Source organism: Ictalurus punctatus, chromosome 10, assembly GCF_001660625.3.
Source record: "Ictalurus punctatus breed USDA103 chromosome 10, Coco_2.0, whole genome shotgun sequence".
NCBI classification, from domain to species: domain Eukaryota; kingdom Metazoa; phylum Chordata; class Actinopteri; order Siluriformes; family Ictaluridae; genus Ictalurus; species Ictalurus punctatus.
The window spans coordinates 16,824,245-16,851,347 of NC_030425.2; the positions used below are offsets into that span (position 1 = coordinate 16,824,245).

A 27,103-nucleotide genomic window follows, 5' to 3' on the forward strand; every position below is an offset into this window, starting at 1 on the left:
AGTTTACTGCTAATGTAGAGAAAGACATGCATCTGGGGTGTGGGGTAAATACATTCTAGAGAGCACTTCATTAAACAATCATTCAGATACGAGTCATCAAAAAATGTGATCGTTTTCCTATAAGTGACTATAACTATCAAATTAAAACAAGAATATCTCAAAACTTTTCTTTTGTTGTTGCTGTCCCCCCCCCCTCCCCCAGCAGATATAGTATTGTATCCGTGTCCGTAAGACTAATGGACAGATATAACAAGCACAGAAACACCAATTTTGATTTCAGGGACTGTTATTTCCATAACTGTTATTCTATATTGAAAATTAAACTCTTTGATCTGGCAGTGTGACAGAATACGTCATTAGACAACAGAAAACAGTGCAGAACACAACTATTTTTACTCTTCAAAAACACTCAACACTTAAAAAAAAAAAAAAAAGCCCTGATTTTAATAAATATGCAAATTGCTCACACCCACAACTCTCCACCCCCATTTCCTAGAGAACTGTTGTTACATGGCCTGCATTTGCATAATGGAACATGATTGGCTCTTATATTTTATGATGCAATAACACTCACCTGTAACATGTTTAATACTAGCTCAGATTTTTAAGTGCAAATCTCAGCTGTTTCTTAAACGAACATACAGCAAGGGCAAAAATCTATGGATGAACTATTTAAAAAATAAATAAATAAATAAATAAATAATGTTAATTAAAAGTTTAATGAAAGAAAATAAGATGAAGAAAACATGCACTAGATCTTGGATTAAAACAAGTTTATTTTCCATGTTAGAAATGTTGGGTTTATCAGATCACACAATGTGGGCGTCGTATAATCAGGCATTTTATAGAATATTGTTATAAATCCTTCACAGTTAAACACTTAAAGTGCTTTATATCCTTTTAGGAGAATGGATTTAAAATCTGCTATTGAGGAAGAAAGAAAGTGGTTGTGAAAAGAAGCATTCACATTATAAATCACTAATAATCACATGTACCTTTTCTAAAGGGAAAGCAAAAGTCTGATTTGCAATAATTCATTTTCTTACATTATATTACTTTCAGTTTCCACAATATTCTGGTTATTACAATAAATGTCTAAAATTTAAATATATGTGTAATTGATGTCTAATACACTACTAATCATTTTAAATTAAAGAATCCAGAGTAAAATACCTTATTTTAAAAATATGCTTAATTCATGTTAATGTAAAATAAAATATTTAATGTACGCTTAAGAGTAACATGATCAAGACAGACGTAGAAATATCTTTAGAGACTATATTGCTTTCGAGACAAACAATATAGCAAGACAAAATGAGAAAGAAAAAAAAATGTTATTTTGGCATATACTGGTGCAACAGGTTTAGATGACTGGAAACATTCTTATAAAACAGACTTAATGTTTGGCCATCACAAATGACAAAGACATGCAAATTAACAAGTAACATTTCAAACCGAGTCTGTTTACATCCCAAACGACCCCCCAACCCCCGACCCCCCCCCAAGACAGAGTGTGAGGCTGCAAAAACAACAACGAGAGGGAAAAACGTCTCCGCCGCAACCTCACAAATCAACAGTGTTGTTGTTCCATTAGAAAAATTTTGCATTCGACTCGTCTACTCTGTTCCCTGTACAAAATACTCTCGAGGGACGAGACAAGACTGAACAAATCTGTCCGATATGGCTCAGCACTGTCGTTCAGTGTTCCCAGGTTGTTGGTTTTTTTTTTGTTTGTTTTTTTTTAATGAAATGAATACGTAGTAGAGACATGCAACTGAAACTTCACAAGCTTACTGTTAGAAAATTGAGAATCTGAGGTAAGTGGAGCTGCTGAACGAGGAGCTGCAAAACATTTCGCCGCATTTTCCAAAATCAACAGCGTGGAACAATGAACACACAAACAACGTATAGGATCACAAATTTCCACAGATCATGCCGTCATATAACGAGAAACTTCTTGAAGAAATCGACTACTTTCATACTGTGGTGTTTTCACCATATTTTCTGCATGATATAGCATCAACACATCTTTTTTTGGAACATTAGTCTCAGACTCGAATGCATATTTTCAAATCCACGCATCTTTTCTAGCCACAAGCCTCAGAATCTTGAATGTGTAATCTGACTGGCTCTTCATATTTCAGTGTATTTGCACAAGCTTGCTTTCGGTGGAAAAATATATATATATTTTGTAAATACAGGCAAATGAGGTTTTCAGAGCAAAATGTAATCACAGTCATTAGCGAGTAAACAAGATGTGAGCGCAAGAATTGTTGTTCTCAATTACTGAGCAGACTCTCTAGTGAAAGCTAGAAGTTTAGATTTTCATATAATGGGTCTTGAATGATGCACATTCCAGCCTTCACCCTTCCTTATCGGTAGCTGTCGTGTGCACAGTCAGTCTGCCTAAAGATGTCTAAAACCTCGCTAGCCAAGTGTCATTTCGTCACATATTCAATGTACCGCTTTGAGCAAGTTGTTCAATAACACCGTGTCATAGTAAACCTGATACAAGCCTAAACAGTTTGTGATCAGATACTGGGGGTCAAAAAGTCTGCGCTGCTCCTGCGGAATGAAATATTTAAAAGTGATTTTCTCCCTTTTTACTTTTGGAGGATTTAAAACTGCGATACCATCACTACTGGCTGACCTACACGCAAAAGCGCAACATTTTAAACAAAATTCCACCAAGCGAAGCCCGCGACCTAGACCGCCATACAAATGCATGCGGATAAACCCTTATCGGGATACGCTCCAGGTATAAATGCGGTCTACAGACGGACGCTGGTTGGAAAGTGCGCTGAAATTTCTTGCAGCGGCTCAATTGTCCTGTACAATCTGACGTGAAATGTGTAACACTGTGTCGTGTGCGTTTAACACAGAACATTTGTTCAGTCAATGCCATCTATCTGCAGTAGCTGTGCTGATTATTAGAAATTTTAAATAGCACTAGTATTTACATCGTGATCATGTGTTTCTCCTATATGATGAACTTCGAAAGCACAAAATAAAAATGAAAAGGAGAAGGTCAGAGAAAAATAAGTCACTAAACCTAGAAGAGCTTGGTTTCTTAAAAAAAAAGTAATCTAGAAAAAAATATGTCGATGGACTGAAGTGAGGTTGTTGTTTGTTTGTTTTTTTGACCCGGACAGATACTGCACAATTGTATTAGCCCTAACATTTTACACTTCTGATAACATTCTGCAACTTGGAATGATCGATCATACACACAAATCCTTTGCATTGCAATTAACAGAAACAAACATAAGCACACATCTGATTCTGAGACATTCCCATCACTGTCACTATAAACACCACCCTGCCATTATGCGACTGGCTAACATAAAACAATCTTAAAATATGGAGAGAGAAAAAAAATAAGAAATCCTGCTTATATCGTGTCACACTAGGTTATGATTATGAGGTTATGAATATATAAAGTTGTAATCTACATCGGCTGTTCTCATGAGGTTGCGCTGGAGTAAAGAGACCCGCAACATCGGCGTGTTCATTAACCTGACTGATGCACACCGATGCCACATGTTCACACAGTTTCGTAACGTTTTCGTGTTGCTACTGCTTCTGAGGCCTTAACTACAGAGATGTTCGTACGTCGTCATCGCCGCTGTCGACGTGCTTTTCTGCTGCACTTGTGAAGCTGAAGGTAAAGCGAGGTCCGAGGATGTCTAAATAAACGGCTTTTAGTGTGGAAAGAAGAGTAAACATCCAAAAAAAAAAAAAAAAACCTGGATAGAGTTCCTGATATTGTTCTAAAGAGGTGCTGACCTGTATTCATGGAAGCGACAGAAAACGGTAGAAAAGTCTTGAGGAGTCCTGAACGGTTTTTAAGAGGATAAGAGGTGCATTCCATTGAAAATAATCAGTAGCTGTTTTCTCTTCTAGGCTTTTCCCAGTCATCAGGGAAGGGGACAAAAAGTATGGTCACAATCACGTGTGATTCACAGCCTTAAAGAAAAAAAAATCCACACCATCCATCCAACGAACGGCCTTTCACTTTACCAAAGCTTTTCTTTCCTTTCTTATTTTTACACATACAAAAAGTTGTCTCTATATGCATAAGTGATATATAATTAGATATTTTAAAAGAAGGGGGAAAAAATCCCCCCTTAAACAATCCTATCTTTTAGTGCCGGATGTAATCTCTCTCCCCGGTTTTTTTTTTTTTAATAATAGATTCCTCGGTCTTGCAGTGAGTGTCAGAGGTATAACATCTACGATACGTTTCTGTTCCTTTGGTTCCCGAGAGCTTCTGTCACTTGAAGTCGAATCATAGCACCAGCTGGCAACATCTGCTCAAAGAACAAACAAAAAACAAACAAACAAACAAACAAACAAAAAAAAAACCCTAAAATTTGACTCCACATTTAAAGTGCTCTCCTCCGATAAAATCCTAATCTCACAGTCATTCCGTGGCATTTCAAAAAGATTTCCTGTTAACAGATGTACACATGTCCTGGATTTGGTTCCATTCCCGACTCCTTTTCTTGGACGTTTGCAATAAAAATGTTCTTTACCTACAAAACAAATCGCTTCCCACCAACTCTAACATGCTCCATCACTGTCAGAGTGACACTGAAAAAAATCTACAAATGACAAATCTCTTATTGTTCACTTATTACACACACACACAAAAAAAGTAAAATATAGAAACATGGAGAAAGAAACCTTTAAATGTGAAACTGAGTTGAGTGCATCCACCAATCTGTGTGTCACAGATCTGTATTGCGTAGTGATGAGGGAGAGGTAACTGAGTGGTACTGTAGCTTATCTGAGGTTGAACACTTTCCTGTTTTCTATAGTACTGTATTAATTATATTCAGCAGCTAGATTTGGAGTATGGGAATGAAACAATTAAATCAAATAACATCATTTGCTATTTCTCCCCCACATTCCAATATCAGTCTTATCACTGTTTTAAGAACATGCTAAATTGTGTAATGCAACAACTAATTAAAAGTCCATCAGCTAAGCTTTTTTCTAGGCCTATCAAATAACTGCAAACAGAAGAATTTATGACAAAGCCAGGTTGGCACTTAGAAACAAACCACACAAATTAGGAATCTGGCATTAGAGCATTAGATCAGACCTGAGGGGCCCTAACGAAGAAAAACAGAACCCGTTTTTCTAGCCTAGCTATAGCTGGGGAGCAGCAGCGTCGAACCCCAATATGTTAAGATTGTCTCAAGGCAAAAGTAATTGAGGACTGAAACATCCTCTATTTTATAATCACCATCTGGCACAGAGAAGTTTGGCAATTATTTTTTAACACAATTTGACCAAATCATAACACATCATCTCTTTGTCCTGAATTCTGAAGCTTTTGATAACTTGTACAAAAAAAATATATAAAAAAACAACAAAAAAAAACCAAACACCGGTAACACATAAAAAAGACAGGAAAGTCAAACTAAAATAAAAGAGAGAGAAAAAAGAAAAAACAGAAATAACTGCATCCAGTGGTGTGTGAGGTTGTTGGAGTGTGGCTTGTCTTCATTTGTTGAAGTAACGGTTCAGTTTGTGCAACTGAAGGTAGATGCGGTTTAAAGCGCATGTTATTTATTTATTTATAAATACCTAATCACTACTACTCTAGTTTAGTTTTATAGCAAACAGTCTTAGCATTTGTTTTGTTGTCTCACCTTTGTTTACTTACAGTTGAAAGAATGTCTAAGAAACGAAGATAAAATACCCACCAACTCATCCTCCCTCTATTTTTTTAACATCAGAGTGACAGCAGCTTTTCAAGCAGCTGGATATACCGTGCTCCATCAGCTCCTGCACATGCCTATTGTTGATTGGCTTCTATAAAATTTATTTTTTTTGTTTTCTTCTTTTTCTCAAAGCCCCAATTTTTTTTTTATCTCCTCAACCTCCATGCATTGTATTAAACCCAATCCCTTCAATCAGGCCCAGTGGTGGAGACCGACGGTTGTATCCCCTCCCCAAAAGATGAAGCTCCCCCTCTGGCTCCTGCGCCGGTTCCCTCAGACTCATCGTCATCATCATGCTGAGTGCGTCGTGGTGTGGCAGCATTGGCGTTTGCGTTGTTGACGTTATTGTTGTTGTTGGTGGTGGTTTCAGGTGAGGCGCTATGCGAACCCTCATGTGGTGTGCAGCCTGGGTGGTTCTTCCGGAAATGCTGGTTGAGGATAGCCTGGAAGGGGAAGCTCTTGCCACAGACGTGGCAGTGGAAGGGCTTGTTTCCAGTGTGCTTGCGGATGTGGTACTCCAGCTGGTCCTTGCGCGTGTACTTCTTTCCACACATGCGGCAAACGAACGGTGTGATGCCCATGTGCAGCCGCATGTGACGATCAAGGCTGCCCTTCTGATTAAAGGACTTGCAGCAGTAGATACAGGTGAGGCGTGGGTTATAGCGGAACCAGCGATCACCCACCTGCTCACGCAGATACTCCTCATACCCTCCTACATCATACACAGCTGCTTCCTCTCCCTGCAGAGCAGAAAACCAAAAATGAGCTCTTTTTTTTTGCACACTGAAAAGCACATTCTAGTGCTCCATATTTTCTTGTGTCCTTGAACTTTGTCTTTGAATTGCACAGAAACAGGTGCCATTAATGCACTGAATTCAGTGGAATGGCATTTTAACAATGAAGAGCTGGTTGAGGAGAATAAAGCAAGAATAGAGACAGGACCTTTTCAAGGAACACAGAGTGGATGAAGAATGTATACCTAATTCAATCTGCACACTCACAGAAAAAACACACACAGCTAACATATTCACCTAATTAGCAGCAGACCACCAGGTGGAACTTTATTGTCCAGCAGAAAAAAACATATTGAAAGCAAGAACGGAATAGCAGTTAATGAAATTAATCAATTAGGAGGATACAGAACTAGCAGGGGTTGACCAAACAGAAGTAGCAGTAAGAACTAGATTTGTGGGAGTTTAGTGACCTGATACTGAACAGTTCCCTGGTGGACTAGGGGCTAGCATAAAGCGCTCTCATTGCCACGGTCCGGGTTCAATTCCCGGCCAGGGAGTCCACCCCAGATGGAGGTTTACACAAGCCAGTGAACTCCCAATGCCACTCCCAGTGCCACATCAAAGCCCTGAAAATGGAGAGGTTTGCGTCAGGAAGGGCATCTGGCGTAAAACTTGTGCCAGAATCAAAATATGTATGATAAGGACGGGTGGTTCTGCTGTTGCGACCCAAAACAGTAACCGAAAGGGGGGCTGTGACCTAATACTGAACATCGGGCTGATATTAAGCTATACTTGGATTGAACGACATTTTCAGATCAATGCCACTAAGGTATTTTGTATCATGATCCATCCACAAGTGAAGCCTGCAAAGAACTGGCTAGGTTCCTAGGATGTCAATATAGGATCAGTATAGAGGATCATCAGCTAATACTCAGAGCTCCGATAGTGGTATTGTTTCGAAAATGGAAAAAGTGGAATCCTTATGGGAATCTGAACCTTTTCCCATTGGATACCAAAGGCCAACACTAGCCCCTGGTTGTAAAGCAGAGTAGTGGGATGAAACCAAAAACTCCTGGTCCTACTCACGAGTTCACATCATCAGTGTATGTAAGATCCACATCAGATTCATATGAACTCCAACTAATCATCAGTATTTACAAAAAAATGATACCGAGACTGAATGACTTCTTGCCAAACAGCAAGAGAAGAACGACAAGAAATTGCTTGAACAATGTGGAGGAGACACCTAAATGGTGTCTCCACCCACAGCCATGGACTAGAGCCAAGCTATAATCTAAGCGTATCTCTGGTATATCAGGCTCCTTCATTATTGTTGCTCAGCCTAGCCTCAAGCTGAGAATACTTAAATGCTGGCAAAACCAGACAGCTGAGACACATGTCATGGCAATGTGATTCAGACCAGAATGCATGTGCATGGTTTTCAAATAGTGATACAGAATGGATAGAAAGAAGCAGCTGGTAACCAGACATCGTACTGACAAAAGGAAATAACTCAGCATGTATTGTTGTAATAGAGGTGAGAAAATACAAACATGACCTTTTCCAAAGAAGGAATTCCATTGCAGATGGCTGGAGTGATTCCAGGCCAACAATGATTAAATTTAGTTATCCTAAGGGCCAGATATGATTTAAACGTAGCTTACTAATTTGCAAGTATTTGGTATCGGAGCCTAAAATGGCCCAAATGCAATCCTTACTTCATCATTTCATCAATGATGAGTTACAGTCTCATTGATGATGAGTTACAACAGTGTTCTGGCAGCCTGATCCTGATGAGTCCATTGCAGTCATTCCATGTTGGTATGGGAGCCAGATGGAAGTAAAGGTGGGCCAACATAGGGCCACTACTCATTTGCTATCAAGGGAAAGAGGTCATTTAGCCAGCACACAAGCAAAAAGGGGGGTGGAATCACCCAGTGTAAAAGAGATGGGCTTTCAAAGACTGTCTGATCTTATTGGGGGACTTCAAACAGGCCAACATAAAATTAGACATTAATTAAGTATTCCCAAAGTATTACTGAACATCAGTGTGTCTGATAAACAGAAGGCAGTCCTGGTAAAGCAGAGAGAGAAACCAGATAGGATATCCCATTGTCTGGAGGATACAACCACACCTCCTTTGGAAAAACAAAGATGAATGGCACAACCACCATTAAGGGGCTTGACATTAGAATGGACAAGCAGTAGATACAGTCCATACTGTGCATGTATATATATATATTTTTAAAAACCCTTTTCTTGTTAAAAACCTTAACAAGATCAGTAGCAAGAGTATCATGAATTCCTTAGATCTTCTGTAACCTTTACACAAAATGAGAGAAACTACATAGTGAATATAAGGGCTATAATAGTGAAACAGTGAAAATGATCAAAGCAAAGGACTGCTTGTACCAGTGATGGAGATGCAGATGTCTGGTACTGGCAGTGGTCCTCTGGGACAACTAGTCCACATAAGGGTCCACCGACGGACCTCTGGGACTACCAGTGAATGTCCGAGACTAACAGTAGACCTCTGTGGGACTATTTAAATAGAGAAAATGAATTTGGGACATGCTTAATAAAATCCAGAAATTTTAACCAAACTGGAAACTTTTCAACCCAAACATACAACAGACAAGGGTGCCTTATGAGGCCTGCAATGGACTCATGATAACCAAATGTATTTGCCAAAGCTATGCATGCGAGAAGGACCGAGGATGCCCTGGAGAGCCAAGGATCCAGAAGTTATGGAATTTGAACCCAAAAACCCTTTTCCTATTACTTGCCAAGGACCAATAGCACTCCCTCCTGCCAGAAGCTATTGAATACAGATGAAATGTGAGACTCTGCTAACCCCTCTAGTACAGTATAAAAGATGTTTTTCATCTGCCAAAGCTTTTTCTGTCTGAGTCATTGCACAGGAACTTGCCAAACTGCAAACTCTTGTTTCTTCAGACTATGCCCTTGCCTATGATTATTATGTCTGCATGTGTTCTGACCCTGCCTTGGATTCAAACCATGAATTTTTAGAAATAGCATAAATAAAACGATTCAGAGATTCCATCCAACCACTTTTGGCTCCAGGGATTATAATGCCACTTTGCTGGCCACTTAGCAAGCAGATTTCAGCTTTCCCTGTGTTATTAAAAGGAGCCTTAGAGCCTAAAGACATTACCGACCTTGCAAAAGAAATATATTTGCTGGTTTTAAGGTGTTTTTGAGAGAATGCCTTTAGGGCAAAGCCAGAGGACTTCACCACAAAGGGATGGTTTTTCTAAAGGTATTCATTCCAGGCAAATGGGAGATAATGGTCATTTAACAACAAAGACCGACTGATTACAGAAGTAGAATCAGATGTGCTCCTGGTCGGTTTGAATGAAAACCCTGACACAAACTGTTCCTGGACGCTTCATATGGTGGTCAGCAAAATTAGACACACCATCTTTTATTTTTTTTGGTTAACAATAATGATACAGAAACCTTATCTGTATCAAGTCCAATATTTTGCAAGCCACTTTAATGACTTACACAAAACCACAGCTTTCTTTATTCAACTAGAGTCAAACAAGCAAAAAAAGACATTACAGAGCACATGTGTAGAATTAGACAATTTAAAACAAAAGAACTGCAATTCCAGTATAACAGCTAGCTACGCAGTGATGTTATGGTAACCTCGGTGACTTCAGTTATTATCGAATGACCTACCCATGTTGCTTTAAATTATAGTGCCCTCCACTAATATTGGCACCCTTGGTAAATATGAACAGAGAAGGCTGCGAAAAATGGTCTTTATTGCTTAACCTTTTGATCTTTTGTTTAAAAAAAATAAAATAAAATCACAAAAATACTCTGCTCTCATGGATATCAAACACAACACAGGTTTATCCAAAAATAATATCTTTGTTAAATATCAGAAAGTCTCCAAAACTGCAATCCAAAGTCACCTACATCACCAAAAGTTGTTTGGAAGGGTTTAAAAAAAAGCCTCTACTCTCATCCAAAAACAAACTCAAGCAACTTCAGTTTGCCAGACACTACTGGAACTTCAAATGGGATCGGGTTCTATGGTCAGATGAAACCAACATACAGCTTTTTGGCAATAAACACCAGAGGTGGTTTTGGCACACACAGAGAGGTAGCCATATGGAAAAGTACCTCATGGCCATGATTAAATATACTGGTGGCTCTTTAATGTTTTGGGGCTGTTTTTCTGCCAGAGGACCTGGACATTTTGTTAGGATACATGGCATCATGGACTATCAAATATCAACAGATATTAAATGAAAACCTGACTGTCTCTGCCAGAAAGCTTAAAATGGGCCGTGGTTGGATCTTCCAGCAGGACAATGATCCAAAACATACATCAAATTCAACACAAAAATGGTTTACTGACCAAAAAATCAAGGTCCTGCCATGCCCATCCCAGTCCCCTGACTTCAAACACATAGAAAACCTGTGGGGTGACCTGAAGAGGAGAGTCCACCAGCATGGACCTCGAAATGTGAAGGATCTGGAGAGATTCTGTATGGAGGAATGGTCCCTTCCCATGTATTCTCCAACCTCATCAGCCATTATAGGAGAAGACTCAGCTGTTATCTTGGCAAAGGGAGGTAGCACAAAGTATTGACTAAAAGGGTGCCAATACTTGTTGCACACCTATATTTAACAAAGTTTGTTTTTTTTGATAAACCTGTGTTGTGTTTGCAATTATGTGATATCCATAAGAGCATAAGAGTATTTTTGCGATTTAAAAAAAAAAAAAGAAACAAAAGGTTAATAAAGACAACTTTTGACAGCCTTCTTTATTCATATTTACCAAGGGTGCCAAAAATAGTGGCAGGAACGATATGCTCCCATTACGCTTCAAGCTATTCTCAGGTTAGATTCTGTTAAAGAATCAGATCAGATTTATTGTTTCTTTTTTCTTCAATAATCAATGCAGCATTTTCTGCTTATATCAACCTGACATTGATTTGGTTGCTCTCCACCCAAAAATACGCCCTTAAATTTAGTCCTTTATACATATTATTTTTTATTTATGTTTTTATGTTAAATGTACAGGTATTTACTGTAATACAGTTATCAAAATAATATAACATGCTTTTTATTCCATATAATCTAACCCTAACCAAGTCTCCTTTTTCCCAGTGTACCTGAGAGCTAGGATGCCTCTGATCGTCCACTCTTCCTGGAGACTCGCTTTTGGCCCTCGGCCTTTCAGCCATCACCACCACGCTGCCTGTTGGGCTAAACCTGAAACACACAGTACAGCTGCAATGAGCATTTTTGGAAAGACACTGAAATTCCAAAAGGCTTTCAAAATACGCAAAAAAAGTTCTAGTAAATCATGCAAGTGATAAACCTGACCCGTCACATCATTAAAGGTCTTTACAGGATTATCATTACAGGATAATGGTCTTAATGAGGACCAAGATCTAAATACCAACACAACTGAAATATCTATTAGCAGGTACAGGAGCATTACTCATTCCCCAGACACTCTACTCATTTACTAGCAGTCATGTGATTTTCCCCTTTCTTAATACGTATCCATACTCAAGAATTACTAAGTCACATGCTTGTTTAGGGAGTGCTTTTTTTTCTGCCTAGTTAATGAATTAATGTTGTAGAGCCTTTAAAACATTCATTCACACACACACCTCTCAGACTCGCTGAAGCTGCTGGAAGGCTGAGAGCTTTTGGCTCTGGATGCGCCAGTAACGAAGCCCTCCTGCACCAGCGTGCTGCGTCCTGAGGTGTCAATCATCACAGTAGGTCCCTCCTCCGTCCCACTCCCTTCCTCGGCTGAGGCTTGAGTCTCTGCCCCCATCCACTCCTCCATGCGTTCGGTCTTGATGCGCAAGCCTTCCACAACATGCATGGTCTCATCCCTGCTCCTCTCCATGTCAGGCCCGGCCTCAACGTACCATTGCCCCGCCCGGTTAATGCGCAGTATGGGCTCATTCACGGCACTCACAGCTTCAGGCCCGAGCCCACTGTGCTCGACAATCTGCGGGCTCATGGATTCCCCGGGTGGACTGACCTCCCTGATCTCACTCACTTCCATGACCCCGGAAGCAACTCCATGGGTAGCCAGAACTCTTGTACCACCATGCCTGGGGCTGAGTGAGCGCGAGCCACCCCTCTCAGCCTCAATGGTTCGCCCAGTGCTCCGGCGGCCACGCAGCTCCTCCTCCACGTCAGCCAGGCTGATCTTGAAGTGGATGCCCTCCAAAATTTGCGTGCAGCGGTCAATGATGTGCTGCATCTGCAGGAAGCTGGCGGCCGTCAGGTAGCTGATGATGTCGGCTAGCTGCAAGCACAAGCGGCCCGTGTAACAGAAGGAGAGGAGCTGCTCAAACACGGACGGGTTGCGGATCACTGACAGGGACACGGTGCTCATCTCACTCAGCGCCATGTGGTCCCGGAAATAGGGTGAACTGGCAGCTAGGACCACCTTATGGGCACGGAAGCTCTGGCCCTGCACGTTCACGACGATGTCACATAGCCGGCCCTGCATGCGCAACTGGTTCAGGTGGGACAGGACAGAGTTGCTGAAGTCAGGGATGTCCAGCTGAATGCTTCCTGCTCGCTCCATGTGACCTGCACTTTTTTTTTAAAAACTGCAGTGAGACGGACAATTATTAGCAGATGCATTTCGGGCTGGATTGGAATCAGACTTTTATCTTTCTGTCGTGAAAAACGTCCAAGATTGACTGATGACACAGATCATGGATGTGACATGGGCTGCACTGATAACATTTTTTCAATCGGAGCACAAGTACATCTTCGATACTGTTCATGCACTTAGGCTACTATACTCGTCCTTTATAACATTAGCACACTGATTTTAAATGTAGGGCATTTGCTAGCCACATTAGTATAGTTTCACTCCAGAAACGTGCTTCTGTACAGCTGCAAGTAAAGCATGTTTTGTTGTTTTCGCAGTTTTGGAATCTTGCTGTCAATCAGTACGTTTACATGGACAACAATAATCCGATATTAACCCAAGTTAGACAATGCTCTGATTAAGAAACTACCATGTAAACAGCAATTTGTGATAACCTTAATCCGACTAAAGTCATACTCGAAGTAAACACAAATTGAATTAGGACGTGTGGAGTATTCCTGTCTTAGTCGCATTATCAACGTGTATTACAGACATGTAAACACCTTAATCACACTATTAACATCGTGTGGGAGTTTTCACCGCATTTTGCGACAGGACACATACACACACATGCGGCAGTGCTCAACCGTTTTCCGGCAAACAAGAGAGTACGGCTGCGTCCGAAACCAGGTACTTACCTACTATATAGTAGGTGAAATACATGCATTTCTAAATACTATATAGTATGCAAGTACATGGTTTGGGACGCAGCCCATGACTTCAAGCAGTCCTCTATTTACACGTATAGCATGACAAATAATTAACTGCATTTGAAGCTTTCGTAAAATGAAAAATAAAGACACCCAAAACTGTATACTGTACAATAACGAAGATGAACTGTATGTCAATACATGAAATTCTGGAGGGACGTCGGATGGCGGTGGGACGTAATGACGTGTGCCGTTAATCGATCTATGTTCTATACCATGTAAAACCAGAACATGAAAGGAGTATTCTAAAGGCGACTCATGTAAACACCGTAATCACAATATTGTCTTATTCAGAATAAGGTCAATAATTAGATTATTGCTGTTCATGAAATGTAGTCAATGACTGATAGTGGCTGTCACACTGAGCTGTCAGAGCTGTTATGTGCACTCACCTAGCGATGCCAGTAGATATTTTTCTCACCTAGCTAGTGTTTGCTGACAGTAATGAAACTCTTGTACAGTTTCATGTGTATGATGTTTTATCAGGTTACTTGCACTGTAGGAAGAAGCTGTAGCTCCTTCTCTTGATATTTTCACACAGCACAGTTTGCAATCTGTTTCACTTTGATCATTATTAACTTGTGAAAAGATGTCCAGACTGCGGTCATGTCATCAGACATCTGGTGTTTCAGCAACAAAATCTTGCAGATTTCTATCAGTTATCATCCGATACTCAAATCTCTGGTATCTGTATCGTACTGAAAATGGGGAAAGTCGTATCAGTGCACCTCTGAGTATGAAGGCTAGTTAAATCCATGCGCTTTACACCAGCATTCAATACATTATTCACACAAACTAGGGGAAATATAAGGTAAATAATGACACAACAAACACGATAAAATAAATACTTACCTTTTTCTAATATCACGCACAAACTCGCACCCTAGTTTTTCGGCACTTGGACGTTTTATGGCTACAGTCGGCGGTCCGTCAGAGAAACGGTTCCGAGATTATTTGTTATTTGTGAACTTAACATTTTCGCTTGCATAGACGAGTGTGAATAATGAGCGGTGTGTGGCCGCTGCTTTGCTTTGGGCCATTTCAGTGCAGCTCGGTCACTGCAGCTGAAGCCAAACCGAAAAAAAAACAGCTACAGGGAGGCGCCTTGCCTCTCTCAACGCCAAATAACACCAAAAACCCGACACGACTAAACACGTTTTCTCCTCCCTCACACGGATAACACTTCCAGGATTACATTAGCGTACTCATATTGCTTCTTAACCGCTTCAAATTTTTATTTAATGCCCCCCACGTTGCTGTTCTTTCCCATTTCTTCGCCGCGCTCATATTCCCCATGTATAAAAATGAGTCGATGTGCAGAAAGAAGAAAGAATTCTGGGAAATAGAGTTCTGTACCCAGCTTTCAGTACACCGTGGAGAAATAGCGGAAGGACTAGTCAGGACTCGGTTTCCCATGATGCTTTGCGGTTATGGCACAGTTAAAGGAAGGGAGGTGTAGTTTGGTTGCATTTCTAGGACTTGCCCTTTTTTTTCCACCCCTAACTAAGGAAATGGACAAAATGACTGCATTATATTAAAATTGTATAAATATTGGAGAGTTTAGTGCGAATAAATAAAACAAAATACAAAAATAATGAAAATCGTTCAGAGACGGTTTCTCTTGTACATTATTATTATTATGACTATTATTGTTCTTGTTGTAGTTGTTGTACTAATAAAATTATAATAAATATGCCAAGGACTATGACAAAAGTATATTATGTTATTTTTCTGCCCAGCTTTCTTTGAAATGTCATCTTTTTTGTAATAAATAAAATCAATGCATACTGGTAAAGCCTGACATGATGTTTATTTTAAGATTCAAATATCATTACCGATTTTTTTTTTTTTAAATTGTTAACAGTTAACTAAGAATTACAGACAGTTCTGTCACTGTTTATTATTCATTAACAACCTTCATTAAAATCATACACTTGGAACAAAATACAGTTAGAACCTGTTCAGAATTTTTATTTACAAACAAAAACATTTTGACATCATGTGAACTTTAACATGCTTTATGTGCAAAATTAAAAACAAAAGTAAACGCTCAGTTAAAAGCCATCGCATAGCGAAAGCAGTGCTGATAATATAAAACAAATGATTATTGGTCAAATCATAACATTAGTTTCCTATTTTTCTGTTTACTCCAACCCGTAGAAATGTAAATCTGAAGTAATACAGGTAATTTATTGGTACAACAATTACATGGATAAAATATCATGATTTAGATGTATAAATTAGTTAATCATTATTTGTCAGAACAATATATTTGTATTTGTATATGTAGTATTTGTAAAACTAGTATTAAAAAAACAATATTATATTATATACAGTATGTATATTATATACAATATTGCATTGCACATAGTGTGACACATGCACACATACTTAGTGTGTGTGTGTGTGTGTGTGTGTGTGTGTGAATACTTGAGAACAAATGTTCCACTGAGCATGACCGAGTGTGATGTGTGTTTTCAGATTTTATCCTCCAGATGGCGCTCTCTCAGCAGAAATATGATCAAGCGTGTAAATGTTAAACTCTTCTGTGGCCTAATAGGACATAGTTTCACTGAAGTTTTCCTGTGTGTGTATAGTGCTGCAGTTTCCTTCACTTTCTAACACATTGGAGAGAGTGAGCTCAGTTGTATCACTTTCACCAAGGCATAGCCAGACTTTTAACAACGGGTTGAAAAGGTTATATCCAGTGGCAAACTAGGATGGAACAAGATACTAATCATCATCCAGAGTAAATAACATAATCTGGCTACCCCTATCTGAACAGGATCCACATCTGACTTAAAAGGCACAAGACTAAGCTGGTTTGTCATTTAGCGAGCTACAAACAAGTCATAGCTCACATAACATAGGCTATATCTTATGAAGAACGCTAAAGTTATGAATTCAATATCGTTACCTAATAATAGCTAAAAACCTAATAAAAAAAATCCAATGTTATGCCTCCAAATCATGAATATTATTAATGTAAAATACATGTGATCAGTGGGGTGAGTGAATAGTTCTCTGCTGCTGCGTTGGATAGTGAAACTTGCGTGTTCCTGCATGACATTCCTGTTTTGAGAGTTGTCCTGGTTGAACATGATGATTTTCCTTATCTAAAGAGACCATTTTGAATTCTATCTTTATTTTCGGAAGTAAATGGAACCAAAATAGGCAAGTTTTGATTGCTGTGTAGTCACAACTATCATATGGTATGATTTATTGTTGACAATGCTAAGCTGGTAAACTACAGTGCTGTGAAAAAGTGATTTCTTATGTTTTTGTGTATATCTCATACTAAATCGTTTTATATCTTCAAATGAACACACAATAGTTTTTATTTTATTTTTTATTGAAGCAAAAAAGTGAAAAACTATTTGTCCCCTTAAACTTAAAATCTGTTTGTGCCACCTTTAGCAGCAATAACTGCAACCAAATGCTTCAGATAACTAGAGATCAGTCTTTCACTTACTTCTAGGACTAGGACTTACTCCTCTGTTTTGGATCATTGTTTTGCTGCATAATCCAGTTGCGCTTGAGTTTCAATTTATGGACTGAAGACCGGACATTTTCTGGTAGAGAGTAGAATTCATATTTCCCCTCAATTATTGCAAGTTGCCCAGGCCCTGAAGCAGCAAAGCATCCCCACACCATCACACTCCCACCACCATGCTTGGCCGTAGTTATGATGTTCTGTGTTTGGTTTACACCAGATATAACAGGACCCCTGTCTTCCAAACAGTTCCATTTTCGACTCATCAGTCCACAGAACATTCTCCCAAAAGGTTTGAGGATCATCAAGGTGTGTTTTGGCAAAATTCAGATGAGCCTTAATGTTCTACTGGGTTAGCAGTGCTTTTCACCTCACCACTCTTCCATGGATGCCATTTTTGTCCAGTGTCTTTCTGATAGTGGAGTCATGAACCTTCATTGATGCAAGAGACGCCTGTAGGTCCTTAGATGTTTCCTTGACTCTTTGTGACTTTCTGGTTGAATCGTTGCTGTGCTCTTTGAGGAATTGTAGAAGGTCGACACTTCTGGGAAGATTCACTACTGTGCTGAGTTTTTCCATTTGGAGATAAAGGGCTCTCACTGTGGTCCTTTGGCATCCCAGAGCCTTTGAAATAGCTTTGTAACACTTCCCAGTCTAAAGTATTTCAATCACCTTCTTCTTCATTATTTCTGGAATTTCTTTCCATTTTAGCATAGTGTGTTACTGGGTAAGACCTTTTAACCAACGTCATGTTGTTGAAAAAGTTCTATTTAAGTGTTGATGTGATTGAACAGGGTTTGCAGTAATCAGGCCTGGTTGTGTCTAGTCCAGCTGAACCCCATTATGAATGTAGTTTCATAGATTTGAGGAATTAGTAACTACAGGTGCAAATAAATTTTCACACAGACCCAGTTGGTATTGGATAACTTTTCTGCTTCAATAAATAACATTATCATTTACAAACTGTATTGTGTGTTTACTCGGGTTGCCTTTGTTTTATCTTAGATTTTGTTTTAATTTCTGAAACAATTAAGTTTGAAATATACACAAAACCAGAAGTAATCAAATACTTTTTCACAGCACTATAACATATCAGATTTCAACATGGCTAAAAGTGTTGAGGTCAGAGTTTATTTAACAGTCTATTTAGAAAAACACAAATGAACCTCAGTTATTTGAAAAACAGTTTCCTTCCTGGAAAACATCTTGGTATAAGGATGAAGCTCAAAAACCAGAGCAAATCAGGTGTTAGTCATGTGACTGACGAATTTGTTTGTCATGCTGTGCCCGACATTTACGCACCCACTTAGGTATATGCTTTATATACTTCAGAAACTATAAGCAAAGAAAGTGCTTTATCAGATGAAGACATTCTACAACTACAAGATAATTCTTTACTTAATGATAAATGAATGAACAAAAATACACTTATATCTTAGAGACTTAATGATCTGAGATATTACAACTGACCACACCCATAACCCTTTCAATGAATTGTATATAACCACCGATATTAACATAAAAATGGTATTTATTTATTAAGAATGAGTTACCACACAACTGTACCTGTAGCCTATAATATTTTACTCATGAGACAGCCAAAATAATGTGATAAATGTTCTAACTGACCCCACGTTCTCCTATACTTATATACTTATACTCCTATACATGATTCAGCTTCTTCATACTTCTAGTGCTCTGTTAAGTTCACATTCGTGTAATTCCTTGTGAACCTCTCATAAAAAATCAACAATATATAATATTGTGCATCTGATAAATCACAAGGTATTGTCCTTGTTTTAGAGATTGCCGTCACACACTTGTTAGTATAGTGAGAGTTAATGAATTTAAGCTTATAGCAAAAATCTGATGTTACTATGAATGCATTTGCATTTACTTTGCATGTAATCCTTTAATCCAGGAAATAGGATATAAACCACCATTTTCAATTTACAAACTCCCAACGCCTTGTTTTCTTTTTTTCTGTTTTTACAGCAAATATTTATTGACAAGCTAACAAAACACAGACACAGGTGTTACAATGTGCAAAAAAACAAACAAACAAACAAACAACAAAAACCCCACAGGAACAAAACAGGCATGTGCCTGACTTTTTTTCTCTGAATCCTTATTGCTAAATGATGCATTTTGAACCATATCTATATTCTGCTGTATTTCAGTACAGATGTTGTAACAGGTAGGAAGACGATTAAGATGATGATGATTATGGATCTTATCAGATTCACATTCCCAGCATCCGTCTGTAATGCATGATTCATTTGTAATACTAGACGCTCATTTCTGATTTCCACACGTTTGAAAAATGCTCGACTGCGAATGCAAAGCAGCTTGTGCATGTGCATTAACTAGTAACAACACAATAAACCCTAAAATCTATAAGAGTGGTATTAAAAATACCTTAAATTCATGATGCATTAATACCACATTATAATTCACCCCTCATCCAAGTTAGGAGTTTATTCAAGATAAATTAATACTGGTGAACTACTGTACATGCTAACTGAATTTCTAAAGCTGTTGGATGAAAGGTCAGATCATATTTATGAAAATAATATACATTCCCAATCAGGGTAGTAGAAATCTCACTAAAAGCATGACGTTAAGTCAAAGAAACACAAAGTACCTTTTTTTTCCCTTTTTTTTTTTTAAAAAACAAAACAAAAAAACAAAACAACAACTGTATTTCATTTATTTAGATTTTTGCCCTTACAGGAAATAAAGTTCTGTTTAACTTTAACTTGTGATTTGATGTGTGAATTTTCCCACTGCATGTTATTTTTCTTTATATGTTTATATAAGTTCATGTGAATATGTGACGTGCAAAAATAATGTGTAAAAAAAAGCACACTTTTTTCCCTGTAAGGGCACGAAATGGTACAAAATGAACCGATTATGCTAATACATTATAATGAGTCAGTAAAAGGCTTAAGATGGCTCTCAAAGAGCACTTTTACAACAAGTGCTATCCTACACGTTCCTCAAATTAGAACGTTTCCATGTGATAAATAAAAACAGTGGGTAATACTGATTAATCAGAGCTCAGGTTGTTAAGTGCATTTTGCAATTGGAGGAAGATGTTTCAGCGATGAGTCTTGCATCAAGTTTCTTGCACTTGTTTAATATTTTTGCAGTTCAGAGTAAAAAAAAAAGTGTTTTTTCTTGTTTCAGTCTGTTTCTCCCAATCGAGCACATCATACCTGTTAAGAAATGTTGGTTTAGAAACTGTAGTAATGTTGTCATGTGGGATCCAGAGTGGAATCCAGAGTGGGTTTCTTCAGGATGGGAAGATTGTAATGTTAATATAACCATCCAAACACTCTGTACACTATAAACCAGGACAATTAACACATAAAAGCTTTTCTAGACTTTTTTTTTTAGTAATCTGAATGGAATTTGATTCCATTATTTTCCCATTTCAATCCACACCAGCTCCACTAGCCACATGAATCAGACACATCCACTCATGGACACTCAACCTTTGTACATGGTATGAACCGTAATTAAATTAAAAATCTACAGCACAGTCTTATGATTGTGCAGCATGTGGCTGAGGAACCAGCTAAGGAACAAAAAAGACCCCAAACATGTTGTTCTTTCACTGTCCCAGTGTGTCCTGGCCTGACTTTGACTGTCTGTCTCCATCTGTTAACACTGCTGTACAGTTGAGTGTTAGTTAGATAAAAATTAAGCTCTATTTTCACTTACGGAACAAGAGCGGTGTGGACTGGACAAACTTTCTGACTTAGGTGTCCAGTGGGATCTCCACACATACGCATACATTCACTAAATAAGAAAAAGCAGGAAAATGTCCACAGTCCCATTTATGATGATGATGCGATGTTTCCTGAGGACACAACTGTTTCCCTGGGTGAGTACTCAGGCTCTTCCTTGTTGGGATGCGATGAATTGTCCGATTTGCTCCGGCTGAACTCCGCCCCAATGATGGGTCTGGAGAACTTGCCAGCAGGCTGAGTGCACACGCTGCACAGCAGCATCTTGAGGAAGGCCCTGCGCATCTCGTTGCTGGTGAGCGTGTAGATGAGAGGGTTCATTGCCGAGTTCAGCACTGCCAGAGCGAGGAACCACTCAGCTTTGTAGAGGATGGGACAGGTGCGGATCTCGCAGGCTACATCCAGCAGTAACAAGATAAAGAGTGGTGCCCAGCAGGCGATGAAGCAGCTCAGGACAATGATGACCGTCTTCAGCAGGGCCATGGACTTTTCTGAGCTCTTGTTCCCACTCCCGCGGCCGTTTGAAACCTTGCGGAAGACAAGTTTGCGGCTACGTGTGCGGACCAGTGCGTAGATCCGGGCGTAGAGCACCACGATGGCCATGAGGATCACGCTAAACACGGTGGTGCAGAACAGGATGTAGGTCTTGTGGTAGAGTGGCAGCACTGTTGAGCAGTTCTTCATGCTGTGGATGCAGTTCCAGCCTATGACGGGCAAGCCACCCAGAATGGCGGCGATGAACCACACAGTGCTGATCAGCATGAAGACCCGGCACGTGTTTCCACTGTTGTGGAGCTTCATTTTGAGCATAGTAAGGTGGCGCTCGATTGCAATGGCCAAGAGGCTGAAGACTGAAGCAGCCAGCGCTACAAACATGCTGCCCTCCCTGAAAAACCACTGCGTGGGACTCAGTTTATACGTATTAGCTCCTGAGAGCAGGATGTTAGCCGTGTATACCACTCCAGCCAGCAAATCCGAAAGAGCCAAGTTCCCAATAAAGTAGTACATGGGCTTGTGGAACTTTTTGGTCCGCCAAATGGTGAGAAGAACCAGCACATTCTCTAGAATTATGAAGCAGCACACAATGATAAACACGACAGAATCAGCCTTGAGTCCGGGATCCTTTTCCAATTTACGGAATTTCCCAGTGAAGTTGTAGTGCTTTGCTATGAGGTCCGAGTACACCGAGTCCGCCATGGTCCTGGTCTCTGGCTGGATTGTTTACCACCCGTGCAATCCACCCTTTAGTCCACTAAGGGGCTCTAGAGTACCAGTTTAGGTCAGTATCCAAATTTCTTATGATGTCATGAAGTGTCCCTTAAGTCAGGTAAAAATCCTTAGCATGGATTACGGGGAATGGAGTATTCAAATCCAAGAACGGCATCGTGGAAAAGGCTGAAAGGAGCAAACAAATAAATGAATACAATGAATGACACCCAAACAGTTACACTACATTAAAATAAAACCGAAAAAGTAGATTGGAGTATGTGTGATTACTGTTTTTGCTACAGTTTTGCTTTGATATTCATTTGGATTTTGAAAAAATAACCTACAAATGAAAACAAACAGCTATTTGATTCCTGGAAAAAAGAGCAATAACAAGGCAGATATGGGAAAAGTTAAGTTATTCCAACAAATAAGCTCTGATTAAAGAAATAAAAATGTCTGCTAGATGTTTTGTCAAGCTGTTTAATGTAAAACTATTTGCTCTTTATTTGAACTTTTCTTTAGTTATATTCATTACGGGTTTTGTTTTTTTTTTGTGAGGAAGCCTCAGTCTGTCTAAGAATTCCTATAGACCGCATCTGCATTGCAACATGATTAACAATTAATGAACTGTTCAAGTAAGATTTTAATTAAAAATGAAAACCAGAAACAAATCTTCATCCTGTGCAGGTGAATTTGAGCTACAGTGAAAGCTGGAGTGAATTGTTCTCTTTAAATGAAACGTTTGAAAGTTACAATTATGTTAAAAACAGTCATTTTGGACAGATAAAGTGTAATTGTAATCTTAGAAACTTTTTCGTTTGGTTTTAAATCAGAAGAAATGAGCTCCTACCTGCAATGCGAATGAAAGCCAGTCTCCGTCTCACACTGTATGAAAGCGGCTCACTGATTGCGAGCTACTCAGAGCTCTGGCTCCGCCCCTAGCCCCCCCACCCTCGCACCACCCCTACACCACCCCTACACCACCCCACCCCACACACACACACACACACACGCGCGCACACAGTTGTTGTTTGGATCCAAACATTTTTGGATTCCTAAAAAAAAAAAAAAAAGGAAAATAAGAATGAAATATAGTCTTATATTTTTCTTAGGAATAAATTCAATTCAATTCAGTTGTATTTATATAGCGCTCTTAATAATGGACATTGTCTCAAAGCAGCTTTACAGAAACATAGATAAATAACATACAACATCCATTAAGTAGCAGTAACAGTAAATTCAACAAGATGGCACAATTATTATCAACAACAGCACCACCACCAAAACAGCAACAACAAAAAATAATCTTTATTATTATCATTGCTGCTGATGATTATCATTATGATTATCTGTACCATTGTGTGTGTGTGTGTGTGTGTGTGTGTGTGTGTGTAAGACACAAATACAATGTAAGAGTGTGATATGGTAGTGCAGTTGGTGTAAACATTGTAAATACAAGCAGCAGACTTGAGTGGAATTAAAGGGGCTTTATCAACATTGTCAAGAGTTTTATGCCATTTTATAAGAATAATAACAAAATAATAGCATTTGCCTTATCATCAGAAAATCACTAGTTAATCACAAAAAAATGCACCACATACACGCTGCAAACAGAGTATGTGTGAACCTGGCCTTAGCCTTCGCCCATCCCCGGTGGATAACTGTCGTATGTCTGTCGACATACGTAACTGTCGTAAATATATATATATATATATATATATATATTTCAGAATTGGGATTGCCCTTCCAATACATTCAGAGGGGACTGTATAAATGTGTAGTACACAAGTCACAGTAGTAGTGCATAACAAGGTGTGCAAAATACACATTGAGATGTGCAGGAATCTGGTTCAGAATGAAAATGATCAGCAACGATGTTTTAGGATCCAATGCTCTACATTTAATTACTCATAATACACTATATGGCCAAAAGTATTTGGACTGGATCATCACACCACATGTGTGTGGGTCTTCCTGAAACTGTTGCCATAAAGTTGGAGGAACACAATTGTCTAGAATGTCTCTGGTGGCCTGAAAAAAGAGCTCTGAAAAATAATAATAAATGCAATTAACAGCAAACTGTATTTTCACTTTGACATTACTATTGCTAATGTTCACCCTGCATGTGACACTATAACATTATACACTCATTCATACTCAAATGAATTCAAACACTACCTAATAATTCAAATCCAAACGCATTTTGAAAAGAAATTCTCGAAGGATTTTGAACTGCTGGAAGGAGGTCATGGTTTTTTTTATACTGCGAAAACACCCTTTCCCTTTCGGGAAAACACTGGAATTTTCCTTTAATTGTGATCCTTTTGTTCCTTCCTCTGGGAATGCACCAGCTGTGGGGGGACCCCAAGTCTCAATAAGCTTGAGGTCTGGTGTGGGTCTACCACATCTACAGTACTCCACCCACCCCCATGGCCCACTTTCTTCTGCACATTGATCACACATGAACTCGCCATCCTGAGTATCTCTCCATGCCAAGGGCAGACACACCACTGTGACTCACAGGAGCCTGCAAGATAAGGAGGGTTACTTGTAAACTGGGGGGTCGGAGATGTGGTGGTGCTGGTTTTATTAGAGATAACACCCTTGGGCACATCTTCATGGTTGACTGGACTGATTATGATGATTGGTTTTGTTTGCAATTAAGAATAATCCTGGGTTTGAGATGAATTCAATGTATTAAAGGTCTGGAAAATACACCAGAACCCTATTTCCATGCCATCTGCTCATGACCAAACACACCATTTCATATATTTGAAGAAAAAAAAAGTCACAGGCCACATATCACATAGTTTAAACTGTCACATCCCAGAATACCTATAACACTGTATATTTGGTGACCTCTGAATGGTTATCCTTACACACCCACATGTAAAATTATTTCATGTTATGCTGACCATTGGCAAGAAAACTATTCATTTAATTCTGTTAAACACACAGATCCTGAGTGGCATAACAGAAAAGTCCTATAATCCGGCAAACTTGAGTTTGAATACTCTCTGGGTGTGAAGGGCATACTCTGTCTACCCCTGTCAATCAAAGCAATACAAGTAAGCCATGGGCATCTGTGAGCTTGTGTATGTGGAGGAGGGTAAATAGCACTTTCCTCCAAGTGTGTTACCTGCCCTGTGATGTAGCATAAGCAGCAGTTTGAACATGTTTCAGAGGGTGCACGTGTTAGCCTTAACCTTTCCCAGCTGGTAGCTGTCATATCCTAGAGGAGAGCTGGCTAGTGGGTGGACATTGGGTAGGACTAAATTATGAAAAAAAAAACAGGAAGAAATTGCTAATGTTATCTTGCTGGCAATTCTTAGCAGCTAATAGCAATTTCAGTAGAACAGATGCACTTATCTCGCAGTTCATATTTTCAGTTTTTACTACACTTATCTCTACTCAACGCCTCTTCACTTCACTTCATGGATGTGAGAATGGTAGGTGACTGTGAAAACAAAAAGTAAAAACACTGGCAAAAATGTACATTTATAAAATACACCACAGAAAAAAAGATTTGCAATGCAATGAAATGCGTTGTAATTTAAAATATTCAAATACTTTTGTCTGCCTCCACGCGCCATATATGGAGGGGGTTTATGTGTGCACACAAACTCAGTTCAATTCAATTCAATACAGTTCAATTCAATAAACTTTACTGGCAGGGCTAAATGCATTTACAGTATTGCCAAAGCATCCCAGAAAAGCATAACAGAAGAAAACTGTTAAAATATAAACAAATTACTTAATTCATTGTGTCCATGTAGAGAAATTGAGATTAGAAAACAGATATTTTATATTACCTGGGATTGTACACGTTAAACTTTAAATGATTTAAGTGTGAGAACCCCTGAGACTTTAATAATATAAAAAAAATTACTGGAAATTTCCAATTCATAGACATCATAGCTCAGGTTATGTATCTACAGTGTGCTCTACACCACTACCAATTACATGTGAAACCCCAAACTATCAATTTTTGAAATTGTCCTCTGGAGAGAAATGCAGGATGATGAATGATGCCTGAGCTTTTGTCTTCGTTTCTTTCCATTTGGTCTATAAATTATTCTCAGTTGGACTCTGTGGTTGTCTCTTAGAAGGGGGTTTCCTCCATCCAATCTAAAGCATCTTTAAAGGAGGAACAAAAACTATGTGGTCTCTCAGTTTAGTGGTACTTTTGTTATGATCTTTTTATTTCAAACTCTCTTTAATTAAGAACTGCTTTTTTTCTGCCACATTTCTCTCTCTTCATCTTCCATCTATTCATAACAGCAACCAATGGAAAAACATAACATGTAAAACACATGGGGGTTTACACCACTTAAATTTCTGGTTTATTATTCATTTATTCATTTAAAGCATATTATTCAGTATGAGTGAAACTAATAGGAGTGAGTAATGTTACAACAGAGTTTAATGGGTTAAAGTTTACACAATTTTGGACACAATCTGTTCTTGTAATGACAGATGCAATGGAAATGGAAAACAATATTTTAACCCAAGTGGGTGTATTTACATTCACCCCAATAACTGTCTGATTTTGGCAGTTAACAGACTATTAACATGGTCACATAAACAGTGTATGTAATGATAGCACACATTGGATTGTATGAAATTTGCAACTTGTCTTTGCAAAAACATTTGCATTAAATTTGTATGTTTGTTTCAGTTCTTATTTTTGAAGTAACTTTTGAATAGTAAAAGGTCTTTCTATAAAGACTGATTGCTGTAAATATACAAATTATCAAGGATTTGATTGGATTTTGGAATGTAGTTAATACATAAAGAAAGATT

The 27,103-nt window shown here is 38.8% G+C and overlaps 2 protein-coding genes across 3 annotated transcripts; both read right to left on the reverse strand.

Annotated features, from left to right (window-relative positions):
• Nucleotides 1–758: 758 nt before the first annotated feature.
• zbtb37 (zinc finger and BTB domain containing 37) lies at nt 759–15,181 on the reverse strand. Of its 2 annotated transcripts, none has more exons than XM_047158026.2 (4): nt 14,699–15,181; nt 12,127–13,074; nt 11,620–11,719; nt 759–6,472 (listed from the first exon to the last, which is right to left on the reverse strand). In XM_047158026.2, exons 2-4 carry the CDS (start codon nt 13,062–13,064, stop codon nt 5,921–5,923), a joined length of 1,590 nt encoding a protein of 529 aa, XP_047013982.1. In that variant the 5' UTR covers nt 13,065–13,074; nt 14,699–15,181; the 3' UTR covers nt 759–5,920. The 2 variants fall into 2 exon arrangements, with proteins under 2 accessions (XP_047013982.1, XP_017333418.1); XM_017477929.3 differs by having other exon boundaries at nt 12,127–13,089.
• A 4,852-nt stretch (nt 15,182–20,033) lies between these two features.
• Nucleotides 20,034–23,229, reverse strand: s1pr1 (sphingosine-1-phosphate receptor 1). The gene is made up of 2 exons (XM_017478990.3): nt 23,151–23,229; nt 20,034–22,486 (listed from the first exon to the last, which is right to left on the reverse strand). The coding sequence occupies exon 2, from the start codon at nt 22,286–22,288 to the stop codon at nt 21,182–21,184; it is 1,107 nt and encodes a 368-aa protein (XP_017334479.1). The 5' UTR covers nt 22,289–22,486; nt 23,151–23,229; the 3' UTR covers nt 20,034–21,181.
• Nucleotides 23,230–27,103: the final 3,874 nt, after the last annotated feature.